The sequence below is a fragment of the Salvia hispanica genome, chromosome 3 (assembly GCF_023119035.1).
Source record: "Salvia hispanica cultivar TCC Black 2014 chromosome 3, UniMelb_Shisp_WGS_1.0, whole genome shotgun sequence".
In the NCBI taxonomy this organism is placed as follows: Eukaryota; Viridiplantae; Streptophyta; class Magnoliopsida; order Lamiales; family Lamiaceae; genus Salvia; species Salvia hispanica.
The window spans coordinates 11,471,343-11,493,512 of record NC_062967.1 but is presented as its reverse complement, the minus strand read 5'-3'; the positions used below and the strand labels follow the sequence as shown (position 1 = coordinate 11,493,512).

General features: G+C 40.2%; 4 protein-coding genes across 9 annotated transcripts; 2 read left to right on the top strand and 2 right to left on the bottom strand.

Moving 5' to 3' along the window:
- Positions 1–4,267, bottom strand: LOC125214635 (GTPase LSG1-1-like). 4 transcript variants are annotated; one of them, XM_048115740.1, is made up of 8 exons: positions 3,935–4,267; positions 3,530–3,631; positions 3,363–3,449; positions 2,824–2,917; positions 2,203–2,259; positions 1,869–1,948; positions 636–1,782; positions 1–152 (listed from the first exon to the last, which is right to left on the bottom strand). In XM_048115740.1, exons 1-7 carry the CDS (start codon positions 4,153–4,155, stop codon positions 654–656), a joined length of 1,770 nt encoding a protein of 589 aa, XP_047971697.1. In that variant the 5' UTR covers positions 4,156–4,267; the 3' UTR covers positions 1–152; positions 636–653. The 4 variants fall into 4 exon arrangements, with proteins under 4 accessions (XP_047971697.1, XP_047971698.1, XP_047971699.1 ...); XM_048115741.1 differs by having other exon boundaries at positions 9–147; XM_048115742.1 differs by lacking the exon at positions 1–152 and having other exon boundaries at positions 483–1,330; positions 1,412–1,782.
- Positions 4,268–8,601: 4,334 nt separating this feature from the next.
- Positions 8,602–12,766, top strand: LOC125215146 (outer envelope protein 39, chloroplastic-like). 2 transcript variants are annotated; one of them, XM_048116471.1, is made up of 11 exons: positions 8,603–8,789; positions 8,856–8,922; positions 9,009–9,050; positions 9,116–9,260; positions 9,699–9,857; positions 9,962–10,032; positions 10,117–10,195; positions 10,282–10,397; positions 10,830–10,977; positions 11,889–11,958; positions 12,541–12,766. In XM_048116471.1, exons 1-11 carry the CDS (start codon positions 8,756–8,758, stop codon positions 12,693–12,695), a joined length of 1,086 nt encoding a protein of 361 aa, XP_047972428.1. In that variant the 5' UTR covers positions 8,603–8,755; the 3' UTR covers positions 12,696–12,766. The 2 variants fall into 2 exon arrangements, with proteins under 2 accessions (XP_047972429.1, XP_047972428.1); XM_048116472.1 differs by lacking the exon at positions 11,889–11,958 and having other exon boundaries at positions 8,602–8,789.
- A 291-nt stretch (positions 12,767–13,057) lies between these two features.
- Positions 13,058–17,129, bottom strand: LOC125215145 (protein IQ-DOMAIN 5-like). 2 transcript variants are annotated; one of them, XM_048116469.1, is made up of 7 exons: positions 16,994–17,129; positions 16,338–16,432; positions 15,314–15,571; positions 14,997–15,224; positions 14,775–14,888; positions 13,484–13,985; positions 13,058–13,412 (listed from the first exon to the last, which is right to left on the bottom strand). In XM_048116469.1, the coding sequence occupies exons 2-7, from the start codon at positions 16,419–16,421 to the stop codon at positions 13,264–13,266; spliced, it is 1,335 nt and encodes a 444-aa protein (XP_047972426.1). In that variant the 5' UTR covers positions 16,422–16,432; positions 16,994–17,129; the 3' UTR covers positions 13,058–13,263. The 2 variants fall into 2 exon arrangements, with proteins under 2 accessions (XP_047972426.1, XP_047972427.1); XM_048116470.1 differs by having other exon boundaries at positions 16,338–16,499; positions 16,994–17,102.
- A 1,227-nt stretch (positions 17,130–18,356) lies between these two features.
- LOC125209270 (E3 ubiquitin-protein ligase PUB22-like) lies at positions 18,357–19,440 on the top strand. The gene has a single exon (XM_048108876.1). It carries the CDS (start codon positions 18,357–18,359, stop codon positions 19,302–19,304), a length of 948 nt encoding a protein of 315 aa, XP_047964833.1. The 3' UTR covers positions 19,305–19,440.
- Positions 19,441–22,170: the final 2,730 nt, after the last annotated feature.

The following is a 22,170-nucleotide window of genomic DNA, read 5'->3' as shown; positions in this document are numbered from 1 at the left end:
ACAAAATTGACACTGAAACTCCATTCCATGGCGTCGCCCGCCTCCAAGATCCGGTGGCTGAGGTCGTCCTCCTTTGACCGGCAGTGCACGCTCAGCCGCTGCCCCGACTCCAGCTCGTTTATCACTTGGACGTGGACTCTTGCATCGCTACTCTTTGTTGAACAAAGTAGAACAAAGATTGTTAATGCGCCAACAATTTTGCTATTCACAACTAATTTGGTGGCATGCATTTTCAAATTTAGGAGATGGGATGTGGGATTTGCTTTGCGAATATCACCCTTTTATATAGAAGAGTTTGAAGGAGCAAAGAAGATGAACTAGCTACTTATCTTGACAAGATCTTTTGTTTTTCCTTTTACAAGTAATGTGTCACAAACACAAAGGCAATGCATATTTTTTTATAAATTTTTTGCAAATGAGATAGTATGTTTTTCTTTAGAAATGTAATCTAATAAATTAAATTACAAGTTGCACATTTTTCGTTACACAGTAAGTGCATTGCATATTTATACCACAACAAATGAAGCATTTCCCACAAATAAGTACTACTACTAGTTTGTAAAAGTAAGTATCACACTAAACAAAACAAGGTCAAAATTCAGTAAAGAATAATGGGGTAAGAGGAAGTATCTTACAAGAAGAGGGACCCCCTTTCAAGCAATAACAGGGCCTCTTCCACTTGCTGGCTTTTGGACTACCCTGACTACCGCCATCCCGTCTCCATCGTTGTCTTTTACCCTCCACGTCCTATCCTTCTTTCTTTGGGGCTTCTTATGCTGTTTATGAGGTTTAGTTTCCCTTTTCTTAACAGCAGTCTTGGCAGAAGTCAACCCATTGTCGATGTCGAAAGAATTCAGATCACTCAGCTCGTGCTCCAGACCAGCTGCAGCTTCATCTGCAGCAACTGGAGGATCTTCATCGTCAGATAGGTCTGATTCATGTGGAGAGCTGTGTTCGGTTGCATCCTCGCCATCATCTTCATCATTTGATATATCTGGTGGCATTTCATAATGGGGAAGCTTCCCATCAATGTAATCCTTGAGCATCAGGCGTGAAGCTTTGGTCTCATCTGGTAGTCCACTTGAGGCTACATAACCACGAGAGGCACAGTATGCTCTTAGAAGCTCTGCTGCCAAAGGGGGCCGTGATTGTAGCTCGTATGACTTGGGTTTTGGCAATTTGATTTTGTAGACGCTCTCAATAACGGATCTTGGCACTCGATCTGCAATCACCTGCACAGCCGCACGGTGCTCTGTCAAGCGATCGATAGGCAAGACCCCAGATGCAATCATCTCGTATCTTGAACTAGTGAAGGATGGAAACACCAGTCCTGGGCAATCACAGAGAGTAAGTTTCTCGGATATTATCAATGTCTGGAAATGTTTGGTCTTTCCAGGAGTTGAGGTTACACCGGTCCTCTTCTCTCCCACCAAAGCATTGATTGTGGAACTCTTTCCTACGTTGGGATATCCAACAAATCCGACAACTACATTGCGAGGTGGTGCGTGCTCAGAAACACTTTCATCATGAGAATGCACGTCTGATGAGTCCACGTCAGTGGACTTAGATCGGCTTCTCTTTAAGACAATATTCTCAGCTTCAGCTTGCAGCCGCGCAAGTAGCTCATCTCTACCATATACTTTCGTTCCAGAATTAGCTAAGTCTTGCTGGGTACCAATGGACAAACTGAGCTCCTTCCCCTCTAAAGCAGCAGTCGCAGCTTTAGCCGACCAGAAAAGAAAGAGAATACCATGTTCATGGAAGTAATTAGCCCATTGTTCCCTGCACAAAATTCATGCAACAAATCTTCAAAGAACTAAAGAGTGGAAAATTCAGGGAATCAACACAAGCACTGTAATATTACCAACCTAACAGAGAATGGCAGAAGATCTGCCTTGTTCACGAGGAGCAGAGTGTTTTTGTGTTCATCAATCTCTCGTGCATATTCCTATAGTTTAGTAACATCCATGCCAGGTTAGAACATTTACGCAAAATATGTACAGTAAAATGCAAAAACCGTCACCGAGCTTTCTGAAAATAAGTAGAGAAGGCACACGTCTAGTTGAGATTGTTATTGAGCAGCAATTAAAGCCAGTGCTATTCGCACTTTTTTTAATGTTGATGACTCATCCAATAGAAGTTCTTGATAATTATATTACAAAAGGAAACAAACATTTAATTTTATCAAGCTTGCAATAATACCTCTAAATCAGGGCAACGGTAGAAAAGCGGGTCTCTTGCATCAACAACCATCACTATCTTCAAGGACAAACAATTGAAAAGGGGTCAGCAATCAGCAGTAATTATTAGCATGGTATACTAATTAGAAAGTGAAACATTTTACTTTTGATTCTAGGCAAACAATTCAATTTTTCCTAGCTTCGAAGCCCATCTTCACTAGATTACACATCACTCTAGGCATTTATCATCTTAAAACCCACAGATATGAGAAAAAGTTACTTGAGACAATCTTAAGTCGTATACTTATTAAAAAATACGATGCATTCTCATTTGAGTTAAATACTTTCTTCCTATTGATTCAGCATGTGTTTGATATGTTCATGCACATTCACGGTTAACATTGTTGTTCCTTCTTATTCCAAATAACTGTGAAGAAAGAAATTCGTGAAAGTGGCAACTAGCAATCAAGATAGAATCATTATACTTTTTTATTGTGAGAATCTTAAGAATATAGTGCAACTCCTCTCATCTTCAAGCACTTAGCTAAGTATGTAAGTTTGATACAATTAAATGGCATATTAAGGCAGTATAGCCGTTCATAAAATTCAGAAAAGAGCAGCATTTTAGAATCTATTGTCTCACCAGATCACTGCGTTCAAGCACTCTCCAAAGCTGTCTCCAAATATCCAGATTTTTCTCAAATGGAGTAAGAACTAGATTTTCATTGTCCTCGAGCCTGCCATGAAAAGAGTATAAACGCTAGCAAATAAAAAAATCAACAACATATTAACTTCATAAACCCTGAGAGGTAATGCACATTACAAGACTGCGAGAGTGGCCCTATTCAACCAGAGAAAGCTATCAAGAGGCTTAACACACCAGGAAACGTCTACATGTATAAGTGGGGCATGCCATATATGTATGATTAACTTTTCCAAAAAAAATCTACTATCTCAACTAGAAAACAGTCAAACACATAAATCAGACATAAAATAACCTAAATAAGATTGTGTCAGAATTCAGGAGGAAAAGATGATTATAAGATTATAATACATAGGAATATAAAGGAATGATAAAAAACCACAAACACAATAAGATATGAACAGTTGAACACCATATCATCATGGACCATGAATACACTGCACAGATCCTATTTGTGTTATTATCTCCCAAATGCTGACCTTGCAAGACTGCGGCGCCACTCTAGAAATGCTCGTTTTTCATTATCGTCAAGCTCTTCAACAGACATTTTAGCATTCCATGGTGGCCTGGATGAGACATTTTAGCATTAAACCCTGCACAAACAAAGGAGAACAAAACAAAATTTAGACGACAAAACAAACCATACCTTCGAGGAATACGGAGACTGCTGGCGTGCAAAGCTTCCTCTCTCTTCTGTTGCTCTTTTCTTTCTTCTGGTGTCATATCAATTGTGCCGGAAGCAGAATCCCTGAAAGAAGACACACAGACATAATTAAAAAGCACAAACATATAAGAGAAGAAGAAAGAAAAAACTCAGAGAAAATGACCAAACAACAATAATTTAGCTGAATTAGTGACTATAAGAATAACTGAAAGGCGTGAAAATTAACGCAACCAACAATGCAACTACTAAATCACTTTTAAGTTGTTTCCACAGCAGTAATTTTGATTACCTATCATGGAAAATGAAGAATGAACAACTCGACAAAGTTAACAATTGAAACAAACTAAATCAAAAACCTAGTTGGAAAGTAGAGAAAGGGAATCTCACAAATTGATGGGGAATTGGCCAGGATTGAGAGAGGAGTAAAGGCGGTGAGCTTCGTCGGCCTGTTCGATGACGGCTTCGATGTCGCTGACCTCAGTCACGGATTCGAGAACCTTCTTGTGCTGGCTTCGGTATAACTTGCCTTTCTCCTTGGTCTCCCTTATCATCTGATTATGGTGCTTCACTAAAGCTCGTCCGAGGACGATTTTCTCTCCCTTGGGCATCTTGATCCTTTCTCTGAAACTTGTTGGGGCGGGGCTGAAGGCCGGAGAGGATGGCGGGGGCGAGCAGTGACTGTGGTGGCGGAGGGCGATAAATTTGTGGCTTTGTAGTATACCTAATTATACACATTAATACATTAAATTAATTTCTTTATTTCTCTCATTCACAATTTGACTTAAACAAATCACAAATCACAAATCACAACAATAGTATAATTATCTAGTTCAAAATATATCTTTTAGAGATTAAAAATCGTAAAAACAGTTAAAAATGAAAAATCTTAAAAATATAAAACAACAAAGTCTCTCATAATTTAACCTCATTTTCCATTAAGAGCATCTCCAATGGTAGGCTAGCGACCGGCTAGCCGATTGACGTGGCTAGCCGGTCGGGCTAGCCGAACCATCTGGAGCAGGCTAGCCGAATTTCGGCGAAAAAACCGGCCAAGGCTAGCCGATTGCGTGTGGCTGGCCGATGCGCTGGCCGCCATTATGGCGGCCCAATCGGTCAGCGACGATTTTTAATTTTTTAAAATTTTTTTAAAACCTATATAAACGCGATTTTAGTTTCATTTTCATTTGCACCGCTTGTTTTAACGAGTTTTCTCTCTCTCTAACTTTCTGTACAAGAGCATCATCGAGCGATGAGTAACGCGGGTGGTAGCAGTGGTGGGGATGCTGAGGAGTACGAACGGAGGATGAACGAGGCTATGAATGCCTACATGAACCGCGAGATGGAGCGGTACATGCGTAGGGTGGAACAGCAAGCGATACCTCGCCCTCCACGGGTTATCCACCGCCGAGCAGTGATTGATCGGGATCACGTAGCTGCACATCAGCGGCTGTACGACGACTACTTTTCAGAGAACCCGCGGTTTCCCGCAAACATGTTCCGGCGGCGTTTTAGAATGCGCATGGAGTTGTTTATGCGTATCGTTGGCGCATTAGAGCGTCGATATCTGTGTTTCCGCTTCAGGCACGATGCGGTTGGCAGACCCGGCCACACCTCTATTCAAAAGTGCATTGGGGTTTGGAGCCCCTTGCACAGCGGAAGACTTGTACAAAACAAATAAATCAGATACGGGATCTATTTGACCGATTATGCGATTAATCAATTCACATGTTAAACAGGATAATTGCATACTAGAACGCAAATAATTCATGCTCATGGAAAGTAAATCCTAAACATGATTTCTACGGTTTAGAGTTACCGATTTGATTCTCCAAAGAATCGACGATTGCTTGCGCCTTCTCCACGTGATGATCTTCAATACTAGACCACGGATCTTCTCTCTGGTTCCCGAACTGTATCTCGATATCAGGGTGGGCTGATCTTATCAAAATACTAGGACTTAAATAAAGAAGACAAAATAAATCCTTTTGGGAAAAGGTGAAGAATTCGAAATCCTCCACAGCTGGAGAGTTCAAAATTTTCAAAAATTTTGAGAATAAAAATTGTGATTATTTTGTCTCATTTATTCTCCTATTTATATTAAGTTCCTTTTGGGCCCAAACAGGGATCTATGGAAGGTTTTGGATATGGGCTCGCCCAATTAGCTTTTTACTAATTAAATTGAACCCACAATTTAATACAAGCTTATATTGGAATATTACGAGCAGCCACTACAGAAGTAATATTGAACTCTCCTCATCCAAATCCGAAATTACAAGTAATCCGGGTTTCCACTTTTATTATTTATTTCCCACGCTTAAGATATAAATGTCCATTAATTAATTAATGTCTGCTATGAACTTAATTAATTAATATCTTATTAATTCCAAGAGTGGATTTAGCAAGAAACATTTATTTATTATTCATAGAGTAATAAAACTCCAACTGACCAGTTTTCCGAATAATAAAACCTTGTTCGAGCTCCTCTTGAGGACATTATCAAACGCGCACGTTTCAACATAATAGCAATCCTAGCATCGCTAGATATTAATCACCACTACCCAATATATCAGGATTATTGGGTTGCGAAAAACCCGCACCATTTGATAAGTCTGCATAATCAATACCGTATGCTCAATGCTAACATTTGTAGATTAAGAAATACTCCCTCCGTCCACGAATAGGAGTCTCGTTTTTCCATTTTGGTCCGTCCACGAATAGGAGTCCCGGTTCATACATACCATAAATGTTAAAGAGACCTCACATTCCACTAACTCATTCCACTCACATATCATTTAAAACTAATATATACAAGTAAGACCTCTATTCCACTAACTTTCTTCCACCCACTTTTCTTAACATTTCTTAAAACCCGTGCCAAATAGAAATTGGACTCCTATTCGTGGACGGAGGGAGTAGTATTTTATCAAGACCTAGTCTTTCGGTAGATAGCATAAAGACACGTCTTGCTGTTAGATCCGTTCAGTGCTATACCACACCAATGTCATCTTATTTCGGTAAGGCTTAGAAATATGCGGAGTGACATTGCAACCTTTCACGATAGGTAGCCAAAGCCTATCTAGGTTGTGAAATTCTTCTTTTTCTTTTGCAAAACATTGCATAGATCCGACCGTGTTACCTTAAAGTGGACGACGCCCACAACCGGTCTACTAAGCAAAAGACTTAGACTTTGTTTACTTCTTATGCATTTAAATGTATGTAAAACATCTTATAAATGCACAAGCAAACACAATGTAATAATAATAGTGATTCTATTCGTGCGAGACTGCTCGAATAATACTGAATCGGGTTAAAAGTGGATTGTAGAGTTTTACGTATACAAGCAAGATTCTATTCGCGCGAAACTTGCTCGAAACATGCTTTTCAGTATACCAAACCTAACAAAAAGTGCACGGCGGCAATCGGGCGGTTGGCCTACGGATGCGCGGCAGACATGTGGGATGAGTACCTCCACATCGGTGAGTCGGCAGGCCTGTGGAATGTGCTGAAGTATTTCTGTGAGGGCGTGATGAACGTTTTCGGTGAAGCGGTACCTTCGAAGCCCTACTCCCGAAGATTGTCAGAATTTGATGCGAGATGCACGGGGAGAGGCATGGGTTCCCCGGGGTGTTAAGAGCATAGGGACTGTATGCATTGGGAGTGGAAGAAGCTGTCCGACTGCATGGAAGGGGGCCTACACGGCCGGCTACAAGTCAAAGAATCCCACGATGATCCTCGAGGCCGTAGCTGATTCCTGTGGATCTGGCACGCGTATTTTGGGGTAGCCGGGTCGAACAACGACCTCAACGTCCCGAACTCGTCTCCCCTCTTCAACGAGAAGTGCCAGGGCGTCGGTCCAGCCGTCTCATTCGTGGCCAACGGCAACCGGCATGATATGGGCTACTACTTGGCGGATGGGATATACCCTAGGTGGCCTGTCTTTGTGAAGACGATCAGGCACGCAAGTGATGAAAGGAAGGCCTAATTTGCGGAATGACAGGAGTCGGCGCGCAAGGACGTGGAGCTCGCATTTGGTGTGCTCCAGTCTCGATTAAGGGTCCAACGCGTTTGTGGGATGTCACATGCGTTTCCCAAATAATGTACGCCTGCATTATCCCGCAACATGATCGTCGAAGACGAAGGCGTACAACCGACTAGTTGGGCCAATGACGATGAAGCCGGTCCAAGCCACGGAACGGCCACCCCTAGCGTACGACATGAGGTACCTCTCGATGAAGCCGACCGCCTCAAGGAATTTGCCGACATGCGCCAAGTGGATGCTCATATTCAACTCCAAAAGGATATAATTGAAGAGTTGTGGGCACGGAGGACTGCAAGGCGATAGTTTTTTTTCTTTATTATGTAATTTTTTTATCTATGTACCTTTATTAATGCAATTAATGAATTTTCTCGTATATGTCTCGTAAATTTAATTCCGTAATTTGATTGTAATTTTAATTCCGTAAATGTAGTATTTTTTGAATTATTTTTATTGCGGCTGGCCTATGGCTGGCCTAAATCTGATGTGGCAGGTGGATTTTTAGTGCTGCTGACGTGGCAGGGAGAGAGAGTAGCTGGCCTATTTGCATTGGAGATGCTCTAACAACACTTTAGTTATTCTTTCTTTTTTATCTCTTTTACTCTCTCCATCCAACAAAATATATGCATCTTTTATTTTCGTTCGTTCTCCAAAAATAGGTGCATTCCATTGTTGGAAAGTCATATCAATTTAATAATGTGTGTCTTACTATCACTATTTTAACTACCATTTTCCTCCTCTCTTTTACTTTATCATACTATTCTCCTCATTTCTCCTATTTTATTAATTTTATTTTAATTTTCGTGGCATACATATCGACTATATTGTTATGGGAGCGAGAGAGTATAATTTACCAATTGTCTCAACTATAATAATATTGTAGCCCAATGATGGAAAAGCCCAGAAGAAAAAGATCCGAAGTGAAAAGAACGTTAGAAGCCCAACACAGTCCACGTGCGATTTCAATCCCCTCCTCTCAAAGCAAGAGATAAATTCCCCACAAAAAACGATTTTATGCCTTCTTCTCTTTCCCTTCCAACGCCTTTTATTAACGGCCAATTTCTGAGCCCAAGATTTCTCCATTTTCCCAGTTTATTGCCTTTGAAATACTATCAAGATTTTAGTTTGATTGGCGGAGAGAGAGGCAAACAAGGCCGTGATATGGTAATTGGATGGGAGCACAGAAAAGCATTCACGCCGGCAATGGTGAGTGTTCCCTCATTTCTTCAGATCACTGGACCACCTCTTTAATCTCATTCTCATTTTGTGTAGCCAAGGTAGAGTTCAATGTTGATTTCACACACAAACTATGTGCTGCTTTGATGCTTCCTTCTCTCAGGTTTGATTTGATTTTCTTCTGTGTAAGTTTTCTTCTTTATTTTTCTGTTTTATGATTATTTCATTTCATTTGCTTGTGTGAAACAGAAATGCGGGTGGATGGAGTCCACTTTCACTCGTTATTGGGAGGTGATTTTTTTGTTATGATGGAAATAATCTGGTTCCTGGTATTGAACTGTTTCACCTCTTGACAGCCTTTGCATAAAGCATCCTAATCTATTTGGGAAGAGTGAGAAGCTTGATGTATTGTGGGATAAAGGACTCTGTGATTCCAATATATTGGTTACTTACCGGAAGCCGAGACCGGAGTGGCTTTCGCAGCATGCCTTCATTATTCAGGTTGCTATCTTATTTTCTTGGATTCTTGGCCGTTGAAGCCATTTTTGTATTATTAAATTATTTCTATAAGCTTACTTTTTAATAAAGATATAATAAAGATAATTTATAGGAGTATTTGATATGGAAGTCATAGTTGATTAATGGATTCTCTTCTCTTCACTATTTAATGATCACAAACATGAAGTTTGGTTCTTAGAGAGGACTTTATTTGTAAGTACTTAAAATTATAAGCTAAAATAGGACTTGGTATTGAATATGCATTGATGTACTTGTAATGAATGTCTTACTGTCTTAGTGGGTTGCTCTCCATGGATCTGTTTCAAGAATATGAGCTAGAGAGTGATATAAATATTCAACGACAGAAATTTTATGTACTTGTAAAATCTTCACTTTGTTTACCAAATATGGATCTAATTTAACCATAACTTTGCTCTCCAGCACTCCATTTCCCCCGAGATAGGAATTCATGGCATCCCCGTCGAAAACCTTTCTCGTTCAGCAAGTGGAGGTGTCAATCTTAGTCGTTTATCCGCTGGTGTAGACCTAAGTGAGCCTGCAAGCTCCAATTGGAGCAGTAAAACCAGTATCAAGTTTGAGGTGTGTCTCGGACTATCACTGAAAGTTACTAGGTTCTATTGAACTGCATTTCTGCGTCCAAATATTTGTTTCTTTTCTCACATGAACTGAGAAACTCAATTCAGCATGTTCGTCCTGTTAATGATGATGGCCGGTCTATTAGCAGAGATCTTCATGGTTTTCCAGTGACTTGCAGGTAGGTTAAGCAACTACTGATCATTTCTGTCACTCTTTTTCTTTCCATGACTGATGAATTTCCTGCTTGATACTTGTTCCCCAGTGGCGATTATCATGATAGTATGGTAGTGCTCAAACAGGAATCTCGCTTTGCCAAAGCAACTGATCACAGCTTTACTCGAGTAAATACATATTTTTCACCAATAAGTATCATGCAACAATTTTTTTAGTCAGTGTCTTGATGTTTTCTATATGAAATTCTATGTAGTTTAGCGTGCAAATTGAACAAGGGATTCCAATTCTTTCCAAGTGGCTAATCTTTAACCGATTCAAGTTTGCTGCTTCAAGGGGTATACGGCTTGGGCCTGCATTTTTCTTGACAAGGTGATCAATACTTGTAGCATATGAGTTGGTATTCAAATTGAGAAGTTGAAGTTATTAAAAATGGAGAACTGGAAGAAGAAACTGTCTTCCACCCATTTATTAAGAAACTTTATTTGATGAATAACACTAAGACACCAAAATAGCATGGTGGTGTTAAAACCATACTAGAGACCTCAACTCTCTCTCTCTCACACACACAAAAGTCCGTTGTTGCTTAAGAATTTGGAATATGATATTGTTCTTTAACAAGGAAGAACTTGATTCTGCCAAAGTTCTGAATAGGAAGTTTGATATGAATTGTACTTTCTAAATAACTCTTATTCCAGAAAACCATCTTTATGTACCACATATGGTATTTCTATTTATATTGATCTGTCTCTTATAACTAATGTCTACTAATGTTTCTTTTCACTTGTAACTTCCCCGTTACAGCCTCACAGGCGGCTCGATCGTAGGAGACATAGCTCCTTATCAAGCCTTTTCCATAGGAGGACAAGGTAGTGTAAGGGGCTATGGTGATGGGGCTGTTGGATCTGGCAGATCATGCCTAGTTGCTAACAGTGAATTGACACTACCACTGGTATGTTATTTTGTAATTTTATCAGAAGAAAGTTAAACTGCACTGTTTTGTTCTTATCCTTTACTGTGACATCATCCTTTTTCGCTTAAAATCTTGATAAGGATCCAGATAACTAAAAGAAATCAAATTACTGCTGAAGATTGCAAGTTTAAGTTAGGTTGCTGCTTTTGTGACAAAGAGACACGGACGTAACACTATATAAGCTCTCGAAAGTCCTGCCTATTAAAGAGCATAGATTTTTTGTTGTCAAGCATTAATTTTCTGTGTGTGTGAAGAAGTAACATTAAGCTTGATAATTGAAGTTTCTACATACTAATACTCAAGTTTCCAAATTCCAAAAGTTAAAGAGGTTTTATTGGATGCCTAGTTGAAGAAAGAACCAGTGAAAATTCCTTGTCATGTGTAGCCCCTATGGTAATAGTCTACCAACAATAGGTTTGGCAAGATGATTTATAATGGATCAGGAGTGGTGAGATTTTGGTTCAGATGAGTCTAGCTTAGTTGTGCCTTGTTTAATCGTATTTCAGATCTGAAGTTTGTTGGTATTGATACTTTGTATGATGGGATGCTCTATTCACAGTTGGGTGATACGGTGCTCATAGCTTAACTGATAAACAGGCCCCACTCAAAAAAGCAACAACAAAATAACCAGAAGAAACGAAAAAGAGATATGTACTTTGCCAACTTAAATAGGAGACATTGGTATACCATTGATTTTTTCTTATCTACACTGGAGAAGACGCTGCTTAACAAAAAAAAAATTATTCTTAGTTCATGTGATCTTTGTTGTAATTGTTTGTGAACAAGATCAGCCTGGTGTCAATTTAGGTTTGAATGCATTCATATAAGGCAGCTAAAGATTTATTTTCTGTTTTCTCACGAGCTTAATAATCCCCCTTCCCCTCTCTCAGAGCTCAATGCTTGAAGGTGCTGTTTTCTTAGACTGTGGATCTGATTTGGGCTCTGGCCATCATGTCCCTGGTTAGTTTCAACTGGCTAACTTTCTTCAACATTGCTATACTCACATTAAAACTTTTAAGCTGAGGCATCTGATTTTACTGTTTTTCATTTTGTCTCTGTTGAAATATAGAAATCATGAGATATGGATGTTGCTATGATTATTCATTTTGAAATTTTGGAACATATTTATGGGTTTTAGTGAGCAAGACTATTTTGGTGGAAATGAAGAAAAAAACACTGCAAATTGGTTAATTAGATTTGGAGATTCATCTAGTATTATCATTGCTGTCAATCATTTGATTGGGAAATGGATATAATACATTTATGTTAAGTGTTATTTTTCTGAAGAATATGTGCATCTCAAATTCTTGGGGCCTTGTCTGATTAGAAAAAGATCATCTGTGCCCACTAATTGATAGCCTTGGAACTCTGTTTATTCAGTATATAGCTTCCCTGTGCTCTTCATCTTTATGAACGATCTAATGAACATCCTTCTATTCTTGTGTTATTTTCCTTCCCATTTCGATTCTATTCTTTTGCATAACTTGCATCTATACCGTGTAAACTAAACAGTAAACACTCATCATTTTGTTCCTTTTTCAGGAAACCCATCTCTCAGGCATGGTAAACCAGGCAGCGGTGTTGGTCTGGGATACGGGCTTCGATTAAAATCTCACTTAGGACACTTGCAGGTCGACCTTGCTATGAATTCTTTTAAACAGAAAACTGTGTATTTTGGGTTCAGTAACGTTTCGTGATGAATTCTTAAGCCACATATTGGGTGCAGAAGATTAATATTCAAATACTAGCAGATAGATATTTTTTTCTATTTTTCCCATTTCTAGATTTTATTAGGTTGATAATCGTGATTTCATTATCTTTCACTTGACTTGTAGAAAGCTAATATTTCCGATAATAAATCATATACAAATATAATACGGCTTCTGTTCGTTTCTAATACAGTTTAGTTTATGCAGACAAATTATCTAAATACATTTACTCTTCTCTACGCTCAGTAAAAAAAAGCACAAACCAAATTCCAAGACAAATTTGAGGGATAAAACAGTGGCTTACATATACAGCTTACAACATATACATATGAATCTCAAGGCAAGGCAAAGGCAAAGGCAACAGCAATCGATCTATTGACAGAAACAAACAACGATGCAGCCGTAAACAATGCTAATTAACCAATAAATACACATTTTCCGCTAAACAGTGACACTACATTCTTATTCTGCAACAAATCTCTCACTCATAACAAGAAATGTGCTCTTTACATAGAATCTACAGCAGCAGTAGCTGCTTGAGGAACTTGTGCCATTCCTAATGATCACTTTGTCGCCTAAGTTTAGAGGACTTGGCATCAAGCCCGTTCGGCTTGACTTTGTCCTTTACGGGGTTGGTGGCACTAGGGGACCTTCTAACACTAGTTTTATTGAGTGACTTTACTGGTTGGGCCGCTTGCCCCAGTCCTGTTGATATTAGATTGCACATTAGGAAACAGTTCAAAATATAATGGGGAGAGAGGGGGAGGGAGACTGACCACTAGCAGGGAGAGATAACCGCTTCTTTCCTTGTCTATCCGTGTGAGTGAGCCTCTCTTTAGGATTACTATGTGATCTAGAAACAACCTTATGTGATGATGTGGCTTCCTCAACCAAGTCTTCAACAACTGTTTTAGGTGCGGAGGAAAGTGAGACTGCTGTTTCTTGCACATTGAGTGACTTGTTGGGTGAAGAACTGCAGCCTTCGGAGTTGGAAGCAGCTCTTTTTTCATTGGAAAAAATGGTGTTATTACTTGAACGTGAATGATCCTTCCCATTAGCAAGTTTCTTTCCTGTGGAATTGAATTGAGTTGCAGCTGCATTCTTCATATCGGCCGGTCCATCCTCAGAAATATTGACACCATCTTTGAGATTAATATCTAGAAACCGGTTTTCCCATGGGCGCACGGCCATCCATCTCTCTAACCAATTCCAGCCCCAGTTGCTTTTATCAGGTTCAAAGCCAGAATGTGTAACGTTCTGTCTTGACCCGGCTTGCCACTGCATTACAGTAATTCTACTTGAGGCATATTTCAAGGTGACAAACTAGCTTTACATATACATGTTAAAAAAATGCTAGCTGCACTATAATAATAAAAAAAATTATGACAAACAAACAATAAAATCATCTTCCAAGTTTAATTACTCCCTCCGTCCCCCATTTTGTGTAGGGCATGGGTTTTAAGAAATGTAAAGTAAAGTGCGTTGAAAAGGTTAGTGGAATGTGGTTCCTACTTATATATATTGGTTTTATAATAAAATGTGAGTGAAATGAATTAGTTGGAATGTGGGACCTACTTAACATTTATGGTAAAAAATGAAAGTGGACGATAAATGGGGGACGGACAAAAATGGCAAAAGTGCACTAAAAATGGGGGATGGAGGGAGTACATAGTTTGACAAAAAAATTCCATTTATTTTGAAACAGGAAAATAAAATTACTACTACATCTTTAAGTTTAACTCAGACCCTGCTTGGAAGAGAAAAACTGGATCTTCTTCTGGATTTTGGACAACAGGGCCAAGAAAGGCAAGGTAAACCATATCCTTCTTTCTTATATTCATTCACTTATATAAATAAATCCCCGACATGTTTTAAAGAAATAAAGAAATATAAACAACAGTTTTAAGAGAATAAAGAACAAGAAAGAATTGGTGCGACATGTTACAATTATTATCTTTTATATTATAGTAGTAATATTAAATTATCTGCACATTATGTAATGGATTCTTTTTTTTCAGTAATAAAATGGTCAAGCAACATACAAACTGAGTATAATAGAATGCGTACCTGGTTAGCTAAAGCATAGGCCATTGCTCTTTCACGTTTTGCAGCTGCTTCCTTCCTTTTCAACAACTTGGCTTGAATTTGTTCAACAGATCCAACACTATCACACCACCCTTCCTAGTTTGCAGTCAAAAGATGGAGATAAATCTTAAGCAAGGGGGTCCTAAAAAATGCAGTAGTGAGTTAGCTAACAAAAATAATTATTTTTATCTAGAGCTAGATTACTTCAATTTCTTTAACATGAGCCTCGTGTTCAAATTGTTGCTGGAGTTTCTGCTGCACTGTCTGAGTCTCTAATGCGATGCGAACACGCCTAGCTCGGACACGAGCTTGAACTCTGACTAAAGCTTGCATGCATCGGAGTGTAATGGCAGCTTGCTTTCTTACAGCATGACCCCTGACAAGAGCTTGAAGCCTCACTAATCCTTTCAAAGCACGCAAAGCTCGTCTTGCCTGATAGACAAAAGGAACAGTTTGCGAAGGAATAAATGCAGTGTGTAATCTTGCTATGAAAGATTGGACGTGCATTGCTGCCCAATTACCAGAAATCCTTTAAAGGCTGTCTGGATGCGTATTGCTGCCCATTCTTCTCCAATATTCTGTTGAATTTGAGGCATATTTTGAACCTGAAGTGAAGTAGACGGGGAGCTAGCTGATTCTGAGACCGACTGGAAATTCGTTGCTTTGGTTTCATCAATTGATGTGACCCCATTTTGATTGAACTTATTTTCAAGTACATGACTATCAATCTCAATGGAGTGTTTTCTTTGGTGGCAACTTTTGCCAGTACTCCCAGATCTCTGTATGTTTGAAAAATTCAAGATTGTAGGTATGAAATGTTGATCAAATTTTATACCATTAGGGACCAATCTACACGTAACTATTTTAAAAGGCCAAAAGATTTTAAGAGGTCTAAGCATAAAGATACAGCCTTAATTTAAGAATGAAAATTTTGAATTGACACATATGGATCAAATATAAAAAGAAATATGTGCATATCTATGCATATATACATGCATACAAAAAGAAATATGTTTTGGGATTTTAATTGAACTTGATGCTTCTGATCAATGGTGGGACTCAGGAGTACATGCTGGGTGGATCCGTGAACGAAGCAATGCATGGTTCAATTGGCAAGCAGGTGGCTTTTAAAATGGATGTGAGAGGTGGAAAGAGAAAGGCAAACATTCAGAATGAAAAAGTATTTCCTTTTAGACACATCTTCTTTAATCTGATCAAGAAAGTCAAAATATGAATTATTTTTCCAACAAAAACAGGATCCAAGAAGTTTCTGAAGTATAAAGGTAGACTATGCAGATAACATATTAACTAGTACTACTCCATATAACAAAATGAAGTTAACATTAATTACTCAACATATAGGGCAACTAAAAGTTTCTCCACTAATGAGCAGTGAGATTGTCCTTGTGCAGCTTTGCCCTAAGACCACGTAAACTAGCTTAAAATATCAAGAATCCAGAAAATAAACAGCAGAATTCAGACAATTCAAAGAAAGGAACCATATCGGTGGTGTATAGGGGAGTATAATCACAGGACATAACCTACATTTTCATCAGCCTCGAAAGATTGTGATTTAGCAGATTTCTTCAAACCAAGCAGTGTTCTGATCCATTTCTTTGGTGCACCCATTTCTGTCAGTCCTGGTACAAGGAAGTTATAGGAAGATCATAATTTGCCACTTCCGTGAAAACCACTTCCCCATCTCCACTGTTGCAGCCCATAAACGAAAAAATGCAAGGAATTTAACAGCCTTATTATGCTTAGACTACACAGACTAATTACATTAAATGTGAGCTCCTCATATTCATAATAAATATGATTGTGGTATTCCCCTTAACCATAGAAAGAAGCAGAAATTTCCACAGAAATTCTTAACGCACCAAACCAGTCTGGAAGGAGCACACTTATACAAATGTAGTAGAACTTATTTTCGGTAAATCAGCTTAAAATCCCAAAAATAAAACCAAAATAACAGAAAAACCAATGTGAATCCATCAACAGTTACAGAGCCAAACAATAGCCACAATGTACCCAAATTTCCTTCAATCTTTTTCAGTACGATCCTCAGAACACAGAAAAAAACAGCTCCCCAATCAAAACTAACCACAAAAGGTGCTACATTTCCAACTACGAGTACTGATTGACCGAATCGAAGCCAAATCCTCCGAGCACGACGAAATTGAGAAGGGGAAGAGATTTACCTTTGTAGCGAAGCACGGAATCGGGCAGGAGTTAGAATGAAGGAGAAATTACGGCGAAAACATGGTGAAATGAGTGTTGAATTAACAGATCTGAAATCCAAATTTGGAAGTGGTAGACAGTTTCATCAGCGCTGAGAGTTTTACTGTGTTGACGGGTTTTGAATTTTTATTTTCACTAATTAATTTTTACTCACTCCTAATTTATTTGGAATTATTATTATTTGATTAATTAATTGCGCCATATCCAGTCATCTACATAAATCCAAATTTATTTTTCAATAAACATCAAATTAATTACTAATTTTACTCCATTTATTTATACTCCTACTATACTTTTTCGATTATGCATATATAGTATATCCAAATTAGATATTGACTCCATAAATATTTTATCAATAATTCATATGAAAAAATACAATAAGATTTGCTTATATATTAAATAAATACGGTAATATATTTGTTAAGATGGCATGGAGATACTATTATATAGAGCTTTTCTACCTTTATATTGAGTTTAAGTATCATTAAAATTTTGGATTTGAATCTTGACTAAGGGCAGAAATGAACTAATGTGCAAAACAAATTGTTTACTTCAAAAAAAATGCTGAAAATTATTTGCACAAAGATTTAGAATTTCTTACATAAGGCTTGTTATACAATACATTTCTCCAAAAATAGATATTCTCGACTGGATCAAGCATCCTTTCTATGAAAAAAAATGCCATGAAAGGCCCCTCCAATTTTCAAAATCAAATCTTTGTCTCTTTGTTCAATTCAAACACAATACAATACTCCACAATTAGGCTCGTAATAAAAAAATAACACGTGCTATTTCGGCGGCGACTCTTAATACATCATACAGTTGAGATTCATTTTATCATTCATCCCACTCTTTGAAGTTTGAATAATACAGCTAGTCTTCACCAAATTGTCTTAACTATTTTCTTAAATAATAGTAGCAATAGATTTGAAAAGGCTAGATAGTCAAAATGGCACTCATTGTGGGCTCAATCCAACACCGACGTGGTTGCTTTTTTCCCCATAAATATAAAAAGTCTAATTTCTTAGTAGTATTTCTCTAGCTTTTGTTTGAGTTTGGAAAAAGTCCACCATCAATTTCCCCTCTCTCTCATTTGAATTCAAGCATGATAAATGGCTTCACCATTATTTCTCAACTTGCAAACTATGCCTAAATTTGCATTATATACTACTATAATATATTATCCCACTCCTACCACAATCTCCACCACTCAATCTCTCAACTCTCAAGGTTGCTAGAAAATTCAATTCAACCCATGCATACTCTCCTATAAAAATACAACTACTACTATTATCATACTAAGTAAATTGAAGTACTCTATCAATGGAGGAAATAGAAACCCCATGCTACTTCCTCTGCCCCATCTCAATGGAGCCGATGATCGATCCGGTCACCGTCTCCACGGGCATCACCTACAACCGCCACACCATCGAAAAATGGCTATCCTCTTCCAAAACCCCCACCTGCCCCGTCACCAAACAGCCCCTAAACCCCTCCTCCGCCGCCCTCACCCCCAACCACACCCTCCGCCGCCTCATCCACGCCTGGCCCCACCCCAAACCCACCCAAATCGAGCCCTCCGATTCAGATTTAAAGTCCTTCTTCACCGACAATACCAGCATTCTCGAAACACTGATCCAACAATTAACAACCGGCGACACCGGAGCCCGAGCAAGAGCGATGACCCTAATCGGAAAGGCCTACGCAGTGGCCGACCCGATCCACCTGATCGGGGCGGGGAAGGAGGTGTTCGTTGAAGCGGTGAGGATGATCAAAGAGGGGGTTTCTAAGAAGGCGGCGGTGAGGCTGGTGGTGGAGCTTTGCCCGTGGGGGAGGAACCGGGTGAAGGCGGTGGAGGCGGGGGCGGTGGCGGCGGTGGTGGAGATGCTGCTGGAGAGCGGGGAGAGGAGGGAGTGCGAGCTGGGGATGGCGGCGCTGGAGCAGGTGTGCAGGTGCGCGGAGGGGCGGGCGGAGCTGCTGAGCCACGGGGCGGGATTGGCGGTGGTGTCGAAGAAGATACTTAGGGTTTCGGGGGTGGTTAGTGATAGGGGGGTGAGGATTTTGGGGTTGATTTCGCGGTATTCGGCGAATTCTAGGGTTTTAGAGGAGATGGTGGAGGTCGGGGTGGTTGCTAAGCTGTGCTTGGTGTTGCAGGTAGTGGCTAGTCACAAGACTAAAGAGAGGATTAGGGAGATTTTGAGGTTGCATTCTAGGGTTTGGAAGGAGTCTTCATGTATACCACCTCATTTGCTTTCTTTTTATCCATCTTAATTAGTCATCTCATGCCAAACATACATGGGATGTTTTCTTTTTATTCCTAAATACAATTGACCAATGGCGAAGCCAAGAAATAATGTAAGTGCATCAAGGGAATTTTTATACGATCCTCACTCTCTGTGTTACTAAATGTGTGCACTCGAGAGTTCACTGTGATGCGATCTTTAAATTTCTGTTAATTTATACCTAGAGACCTATGTAGAATTGACTTATACTATGAATTTATACATGCTAGAAAAACGATTGTTATAGTGTCAATATAGTAGTAAGGTTTATGAAGGAGAAGTGAATGTCAAGACAGCTTTCTCTGCGGAGGATGTAGTGCATGTGATCTATATAATGCATAATGAATAGTGGTGGAGCTTTAAATAGCCATGCCGATGCGTAAACATTCATACCATATAACTAGCAAACTTCTACTACAGTCCAGAATATTTTAGTCAATCTCTAGTTGATAAAATGTTATTTAATTTTGTTTCAGTCGGCGGTATGTGAAAATAGCAATGTATTTAATGTGACTATGTGAGTTCATATTCATAAATATACACCCGATGTAGCAAGATCTGCATGCCATGCAAGTAGAACCGATTTTGTTGATTTAGGTAATATATATATGGGCCATGCTTGGTGCCAGAGAGCCATCTATATATATGATTAATTATATATTCATGTTATATTGTGATGGTACTAATTTTGACCCCCTCCTTTCGCCATTTAGAATAACAAAATTACTTCTCCAGACTCCAATTATATGTTAAGGAAACAAGATCACTACAAAATCGATATAAATCAAGATATCCGAGTTTCAACATGCCCTCACATGTATGAAAATAAGTCACTTACCCTAAAAGACATCTTAAGAATAAGAGTGTATCCAATTATCTACAAGAGAGACATGATTTTGTTTTATAGAAGAGACATGATCAGCACCAATTTAATTCGAAACAATAATTGAGGATTTTAACACGCCCCCACACATATGATCGATCCAAAATATACATCACACGTTTACACTTAGAAACAAAGAAATCTAGCATCAACTAATTGGATCAACTTTGACACCATTCCAAAATGTTACTCCTTTTTCTATGATCTTAAATGGTCTCATAAAAAATGAAGTGTGGATGATTACTCAACATGTAGCTGGACCGTACGCGTTGGAAATTAATATTGATATATAAGAGCATCCATTATAGGTGGATGCTTTTTGGCGGACAACTTTTTTTTTTTGTCCATAGCCCCATTTTATTTGTCCACAGCCACAAAAAAAAGTGTCCGCAGCAATAGCGGACACTTTTTAGTGGACAAATTTCACTTTATTGTTTTTGTTGTATATTTTAATTCAATTACAATTAAAATTATCGGACTATAAATAATAAGAGAACGAGATAATAATAAAATTAAAAAGTGCGATGAGACCAAATATTCGTTGTATTCATGGATACCGGAAAATTACACAACGAACATTTTAAAAAAAACATACAAAAACAAATAAAAACACCGCCACCATCTACTCGGTGGCGGAGTCGGAAACCTCTGCCTCATCTTCGTCGCCCACTCCCTCCGGCGCCGCCGTCCCTGCCCCCGTCGCCCCCGGTGTCGCCCCTGGACCAGTCAGCCCCATCTCCTCTCTGATCCTACACATCAGCTCATAGTATATCGCCTTGGTGATCGGATCGGTGGACGACTCGTAGAAACGGCAGTTATCTTGCAGTTGTTTCATCAACTGCACATTCAGGTTCCTGTTCAAGACCACATGGGCCCCATGGTCCACGGACTGAGCTCCAGAAGGCGCCTGCGCGCCCCGCGATCCAGACGCGGCCGACGAGTAGCGGGAGGAACCTGCAGACATCCGGGCGCTGCGGATACTGGCCTTCTGCCCCGGAGGGCGTGAGCGCCTGGTGTGTGTATCAGAGGGCTCCTCCGCTTGGGCGTCGTTGAGGTCGATTGATTGTCCGCCGCCGCTGCTGATGTAGTGCCCGGCTCTGTTGCGTCTGTTGCGCTTCGCCGCGTGACCCTCGGTCTCCTCTGCACATATGGCCTTGAATTTTGGGCAGTTCTCGAGAACGAGAAACTCCTCCCAGTGGTTGAACTTAGGCTTATATAGCGCGTTGTATTGGGACACAGACAGAGCCTTCACGTCGGCTTCGTTGCGGCCACTCTCAGCGGTGAGAAGGTTGTTGCCATAGATGCCCGCGAACTTCTTGGTGGGTGTCAGAATCCTCCCAAACTTTTTCCGAAGCTGTTCCGCGTCACGCGGTTTGGCGCCTCTCGGCTTGAACTCATTGTAGGTCAACAAGACGCGCTTCCAAAAGCCCATCTCGGTCTGATCGGTGCCAACACAGGGGTTAGATGTGACGGCATCCCATGCCCTCACCACAGCAATCGACTCGTCTTTGGTGTAGTGCCCTGCCCCAACTTGTTACCGCCGACTCGCTACCGCCGCTGCCGCTGCCATCCCCGTATCCGTCGCCGCCGCCTCTCCCCCCACCGCCGTCGACGCCGCCCCTCACCCCACCGCCGTTGCCGCCGCCCCTCCCCCCACCGCCGTCGCCGCTGCCCCTCACCCCACCGCCGTTGCCGCCGCCCCTCCCACCGCCACCGTTGCCGCCGCCCCTCCCACCACCGCCGTCGCCGGTAGATCTCGTCGGCGGGGTCTCCGGTAGGCCCGGACTCATCAACCCCATCATCTGCTCCAGTGTGAACCTATCGAAATCAGACAAAGGAGTCTGGGTGCGCTGGAAAGAGTGAGAAGGGGTATCCGGTCGCGGATGGTTGTGCGAGTCCATAGTCGGTCGATAATCTCCAAACGCCGAACGACCCATATTCCTCTGATGAGATGACTGACCCCGATATTGGC